This window comes from Sinocyclocheilus anshuiensis, unplaced genomic scaffold (assembly GCF_001515605.1).
Source record: "Sinocyclocheilus anshuiensis isolate Anshui unplaced genomic scaffold, SAMN03320099.WGS_v1.1 scaffold3198, whole genome shotgun sequence".
Taxonomy (NCBI): Eukaryota; Metazoa; Chordata; class Actinopteri; order Cypriniformes; family Cyprinidae; genus Sinocyclocheilus; species Sinocyclocheilus anshuiensis.
Genome location: NW_015539964.1, coordinates 34,709 through 41,781, shown reverse-complemented (window position 1 = coordinate 41,781; position 7,073 = coordinate 34,709). Strand labels below are relative to the sequence as shown.

Here is a 7,073-nt window from a genome sequence, read left to right as displayed (position 1 = left end):
CTGCTTCATTCTACTACGTTAATAAATCATTAGCTCATCCATGAACATGATTTCTGCCCGAGTCCCGTCGGATTGCGTCGGCTGTGGGGATGAAGACGACAACTCCCATGATTCCACATTCAGTCACGGCGTCATCAAACTACGCCTTTGTTTCTTGTTTGTTTTGAATATGCGCCCTCTAACGACGAAAACTTACATATTGTGCCTTTAACGTCAATGGCAAAATGTGCAGCAATACTGCTGTTGTCACAAGTATATTAATCAGTGGCAAAATTTTCTCACCGTGACATCCCTGTAATATACTGACAGCTACCATAAAAACACAGTTAAAATCAGAGCGATCACAGTTCACCGTAAGTAGCTTTTCCACATGTTGAGGTAAATACACAATGCAGTAAACCTTAATTTAACAGCATAAGTTGAAACATGAAATCCTAATGTACATAACTGATAAGAAAAAAAAATAAGAAAGTTATTTCAATGAAAAGCAATCAAATGTGAACCATCACAGAGAATGCTTGTAATTTTACAGTTTTTCACCAAAAGACTGTGTGCATTAAGGGCGTGTGTGTATGTTCTGTTTCGTATGCATTATAATGCAGTGTGAAAGTAACAGAATCTGTTGTATTTTTTTGTGTGCGTGAACCAGTACAGAGCGCTGTTGCATTAACCTGTAAGTGTCATCCACACAAATTGCACAAAAGTCTGTTTACATTTATTTCCTTTCAAAGAAAATGAATGTTAATGCTTAAATGAAGATTAATTGTAACTGTTTTAACCTGCTTGGCAGTCATCCAGAAATTTCATCCAGAAAACTTGTAGAAGGCTTAAAATCGACAGCATTGTCACTGCTGAAGTTTGTTCTCATCATATACATCTCCCATCATAACCATTCCCAGGTCCCACCAGTGCTGTCATTGTCACTCCGTCCCCTCACAACTCTGATGTTGTCCCCACCACTGGTATGGTCATTGCCTCCTCCAGTATTCCTTGTGTAAGCCTTTCGTCCTTTATGTCCTATCCTGTTTGCAATAATTGTTTGTATAAAAGGGTTGTGTACCATTCAGAATTCATTTGAGAGAAACTTAAATTCCAATTCGTACATTTGAATTGAGGTAGCAAAAAGGATGCTGAATTGTAATTAAGATTTGAACGTAAGAAAACAGAAATGGAATATAATGGCTTTTAGTCATTTTATTAAAGGGGTCCTATTATGCTTTTTCACTTTTTCAACTTTAGTTAGTCTGTAATGTTGCTGTTTGAGCATAAAAAAGATCTGCAAAGTTACAAAGCTCAAAGTCCAAATCAAAAGTAGATATTTTATTTAACAGAAATCACTTTTCAAAAACTACAACGAACGACTCATTTGGACTACAACGCATATTTTCCGTGATTTGTGATATAACAAATATCGACGAATGGGACGAGACCTGGTTCAGCTGCACTAGAGAAGGCAACGAGTGTTATCACTATGTCGGAGACAAGCTAGTTTTCCCAAGGCAGACGAACTTAGAGTGGTTGCAATCATCCGGGTTTAAATCGCGCTCAAATTGATTTGATTTTGACGCAATATTTACACTGAAGCGCATGACATTTCCCGACCAGGCACCGAGTGCTGCCAATCACAACACACACTGGCCCAGCTAATCAATCACAGCACATTACGTATTTCAGAAGGCGGGCTTTCATTTGATACAGGAACTATTTGAGCCGTTCATGCCAGACTGGGGAGAGAGGTGTTGTAATAATGTAAAATATATGAAAAATAATGTTTTTCGAACAACCTAGTATGAGAGTGTTCTAGTACACCCCCCAAAACAAAATCAAGACTTTGTAAAAGAGCATAATAGGACCCCTTTAAATTTTCAGTGTAAATTAATTAAACAGTCGTTATAATAAACAATGATTATTATTATTATTAATAATAATAATAAAATAATATAATAGTTTTTTTTTAAGAATAGACTGCCATTCATAAGTTTGAGATCTGTGAGATTTTTCAATTTATTATGTTCTACATTTTAAAAATTTATTATGTCAATTATGTTCCACAAGGCTGCATTTATTTGATCAAAAATACAGTAAATTGTAAATTGTAATTCAGTAAATTCCTATAATTCCAATTCAGCATCCCATCGAGTTTAATTGGTTACATTTCTGATTCATTAATTAAAAGGGAGCCAATTACTACATTTTGAATTCTGCTCAACCCTGGTAAATAATAATTCCGTTTGTCCCAAGCAATGCATAATTACTTTTAAAAAATCCCACTGCCTTGCAGGGTTCTGCTGGTTTTCATATTCTCCCTCAGACACAGAAGTCGCCGCAACTAATCATACCCAAAGAAGAAACTACCACCACTATATCCAACAACAAGACATCAGTGCAGTCAGCAAGTACAGGTTAGATTCAGCCCAGCCACCTTCAATTTATGCTGAAATTGCTTTGTTTTTATTTTACTTGTGTTTCACTGAATCTAGGATTGTGAGAAAGCTTTTTTTCTCCTTTTCTTTAGTACATGATGGTCGAGTCTCAGGTCAAGGTTCACCATTGGGAGCAGAACAGGTACCAAGCCCGCAGTCACCTCTCAACCCCAGTGCAGGCATGGGCAAAAATGAAGCCAGTCAGGTAAATAGTTCATGATATTACACTCTATTATGGTTTCCAAATTTATTGGTCTATATTTATTAGTCTATTCAGAAATGCAAAAGGTTAATTTGCATCTGTCAAATCAGAGTGCAAATCTAAATACTTATTTGATGTGTATTTATTGCAACTAATGGTCCACTGATAATTAATTTTTAAAGGCTTATGATAATCGCAGAGTACTGAATGGCTGATATAATGCTAGGGCTGTCGATTTAATTAATTCATTTTGTGTGATTAATTATGGAATAAAATAACAAGTTCAAATTATCAACACATTTAACATATTCCACTCTGGCCCAGACCTGTATGCCATCTTACATCGATGCAGACTGACTGCGTGAAGTAGCCTATGAGAATGCGGTTATATGCCCCTAAAATTTAAGAAATGTGGGCAAAAATTCCCCTGTAGGCATATATGTTTTTGTCTTATATTTATATAATAGGATATAGTTAAGAAATATCACAAGTGTGTTGTTATTTCCTTAAATGGGCCATAACATGGATTTTTTTTAATTATTTTAATGTTCCTTGAGGTTTACTTATAATGTTAATTAAGTTTTTTGCACAAAAAATACATAAATAAATGTGGAAAAATTATGATTTTCAACCCTTATTCTGACCCTCTGTGTGAAACAACCTGTTTTTGAGGGGCGGGTCCTTTAAGGCTTCTCAGTAATCATCCACTGTTATGATTGGCTAACGTCATTGCATAGGAAACAGTATCAGCACCCCCTCACTATTGCATGTGAGTGTTTTGACAACATGATCAAGAATAAAACTTGATTTACTTACGGTTTGTGATGCAGCTGTGGTCAGATCTAGTACCGCTTTATCTTTCAACAAATGTTTCTTTGTGATCTCTCCATGACACTGTGCCTCGTTTACAAAACAAAATACTCCTCAATCCTCTGACACGATCCAGGATGCCATTAAAAATAAACTATCAACTTGTTCCTCACGCTGGGATCATTCTGATATCTGTACAAAGATGCGAACGAGCTGTTTAAACAAAACGCATAAAAGTGAACGTTCTTTCACACATTTGTCCTAACGACACACTCAAGCATGTGGACTGTGTCAGAAAGCAAACGCACATCTGTATACTGTATCCAGGGCCATCCTTAGCTGACACGGGGCCTGGTGTGAGGTAGTTAGCGGGTCCCCCTAGCTCTGTTCGCAAACACGTTCCTTCCCCCTCAGTCCGTTTGCCGCGGGCCCGGTGCAGCAGTTGCACCGCTCAAAGGACGGCCCTGACTGTATCCAGTGTAGACTATTTGTTGATGCGTTGCTCTGTAGGCAGTGTTTATGCAAATGTTTGTGCCTGGTTGACGTCAGCTTGCACCTCAGATCCAAAACGAGCTGATTTTGGAGCTTCATTAAATAAATGCTTTGTTTATAATGAGGAGGATGTTATGGTTATGGGTAATGAAAGGTTCATATTTTGGTTTTGGGAGTCCCCAACAACAGGTTGACATGCATGCAAGGTCAAAAAACACTTTCATTGTCTTATAATATGCATTTATTTTTACCTTACTTGCTCAACGACTCCCAAACGATTCGCTCAACGATTCATTTTTCCAAACCCCTCCTTTGCGTGACGCTAATCTTCGGTGATTGGTCTGATTGGTCTCATTTCCATTTCATCGTGCCTGTAATGCCTGATAAAGCAGCGTTTGTGAGCACAGTGCTGCTTTGTTTACAGCCATTACCGGGAAAACCGCTATTTTTACCGCTCCAAAAGCAGCACCTAGTGGCAAATAATCAATTTGCATTTTCATTCAGACCAACACGAAAAGACCAACAAGTGGGCGGGCAATATGCTAATGTTTCATGTTGACGTCAACATGAAACGGCTTGGGATTCGTTTTACGACACGTTTCAATGATTCAGAGTCGACTCTTTCTTTTCAGAGACAATAACTTTATACACGGCGCACTTTCAGATTTAAAACTTTGCAGGATGTTTTCATTCACTTACACTGTGTCCACACTAGACGCGACAGTTGTCGCGCCGCAACAGCTAAAGTCTGTCTACACTGGACACGACAAAGCGACCGCTAAAAACCATTTGAAATTTGTGTCAATACGTCTTAAATAGAACGCAGCAGCAGTTTTCTGTCAGGGATTTGTCGTGTCGTGTTGTCATCCCGTGTGGACAGCATAACTGATTATAATGAGTTCTATAGTATTTTGTCACGCCACGCCGCTCGCGTCCGGTGTAGACACGGTGTTAGAGCTATGTTACACACTGCATGAAAGGTACTTTTCAAAAATCCATAATAGGGCACTTTAATGGTACAAAGACCCCTTATATGCCAAAAGATTAAGGCAAATTTGATTTCTCATGTCATGACCCCTTTAATATCAGTATGATTTCAAACGTGATATTGATTTTATACAATAGTTTTATACAATATTGTTACATTTTAGATGCAACATTGTCTGTTTTTGCTCAATTTCGCCAACAAAAATAGTTCCAAACAAAGCCAAAGCAGAACTGTTGTGCTTTTCCGAGCAACACAAAGTGCTGTTTTGTTACAGAACGAATCTAGTGAGTCAATAATTCAGTGATCGATTCATAAAGACAGTAATTTGCTACGTTTCTGAATGAACCAGCCATGTAAACGAATCAATTGAATGAGTCATTTACTGGCATTTTTTTCCCCAGTCCTGTTTTTTTTTTATTATTCATATTTCAATATTGAATTACAAAACATTAATGCCCATTTAAAACCCATTCTCATAGCATTATTTATGTAAATCTAATTGCAATGTAAATGCATTCATGCCACCGCTGAACAATCTGTGTAAATATACATAAATGCCACTTCAGATGCAGCTTCTGAAAAACAATGTTATGACCACATTGTGGCCTTAAAAGTTTGTGTAATTCTATGTTGAATGTAAGTATTTATTTCTAAAGCTACTTTTGAAGCGTCTATTCAATGTTTTTCTCATTTAATACAATAATGACTTTAAATTATCTTTTGGGGGTAATTTCTCAGATCAAATTGATGTGCAATCAATCAATCAATTAATTAATTAATTGGCACATCATATAATTATTAGGATTAAACATTTTAATTGCTTGGCAGCCCTAATTGTTAACTCAATATATTAATGGAATATGAAGTGTACATAAAATTGCTTATATTGAATGAACACAAATTTTATTTAATATTTACTCAATTCACATTTGTTTTTGTCCATTGACTGCTGTTATATTTTTGATCTGACATAAGGGGGAACTAACAACTCTCTTAACTGGCCAACTGAGCAAGGTTATCATCATTTTTATGTTGAAATATCCAAATATCTTCCAATTTATCACTCTGTCTCTGTCTTTGTAATTTTGTCATGTGATTTGACACAGAGCCGCAGAGTGAATCACATATCTGCTGAGCAGAAGAGGCGATTCACCATAAATGCCTGCTCCAAGACGTTGTGCAATCTTGTGCCGACTCTCAGGTCTCAATCAAATGTAAATATGAATTCATCTTACTTTACTTGATTCTTGAAATCACTACCTGATTCTTACTTGTAGTTGTCTCTGCACAATTGTAATAAGAGAAACTATTTTAAATAATCAAAAGTTATTTATTTTGTCACCCACTACTGGGTTTCCAGATTAGTAATGCTGCAACACTTAAAAAAACAGTCGACTACATTGGCAAACTGCAACTAGAGAGACAACAGATGCAGGAAGAGACCAAGAGACTACGAGAGGAGATTGAGGAGCTTAATACGTCTATAAGGTATGTTTATTGCAATAAAGTAGACTTTTTTACTATTTGAAAGTATTACATTTGGAAAAACTGCTGCTTCCTAGCCAGGCTATTTCAGTGTACAGATACCTGTGATGGGGAGCTAAAAAAACATACATGATTTCAAACAGGTAACCTCTGTAGATGAACTGTTAAAGATGCCCACTATTTATTGCAGCTTGTGCCAGGAACAGCTTCCTGATACAGGGGTTCCCATCACACGCCATCGCTTTGACCACATGAGGGAGAAGTTTGACGACTATGTAAAGAACAGAACTCTTCAGAACTGGAAATTCTGGATAGTATCCTCTATCCATATTAGTTTTATTCTGTAGCCACATGGCATACGAATCAGCCATCAGTCAGTGGTTATACTTTTTTGTCCATTGCACTACATGATCTAAATTATTTTCCTTTAAAGTCCCCATGAAATCAAAATTAAAGTTTTTTGGGTGTTAGTATCAATATGTTAGTCTTAAGGTTATCTATAAAGCAGTGTGCTCCAAAACAGTGACAAAATTCGCATTTAGAAGATATAAGCATTCAAAGCTTGTTGTTCGTCACTTCTGCCAAAACGGCTCAACGATTTTTTTGACATCACATCGTACTTCAGCTTCTCATCAAACTTTCTGTCCAATCAAATGCTCTCTAGAATCCGAAG

The 7,073-nt window shown here is 36.9% G+C and overlaps 1 protein-coding gene across 5 annotated transcripts in view; it reads left to right on the top strand.

The window, feature by feature from the left end:
- Positions 1–7,073, top strand: part of LOC107687059 (MLX-interacting protein-like) — a 28,531-nt gene that overhangs the window by 17,508 nt on the left and 3,950 nt on the right. For 2 of the 5 annotated variants that reach the window (XM_016484207.1, XM_016484203.1), the window contains exons 10-16: positions 900–994; positions 2,282–2,402; positions 2,516–2,628; positions 5,891–5,929; positions 6,022–6,129; positions 6,276–6,403; positions 6,591–6,714. In XM_016484207.1, the coding sequence (XP_016339693.1) occupies positions 900–994; positions 2,282–2,402; positions 2,516–2,628; positions 5,891–5,929; positions 6,022–6,129; positions 6,276–6,403; positions 6,591–6,714 (728 nt within the window). The remainder of the gene's footprint in view (positions 1–899; positions 995–2,281; positions 2,403–2,515; positions 2,629–5,890; positions 5,930–6,021; positions 6,130–6,275; positions 6,404–6,590; positions 6,715–7,073) is intronic. The other 3 variants (XM_016484206.1, XM_016484208.1, XM_016484204.1) reach the window with 3 other exon arrangements.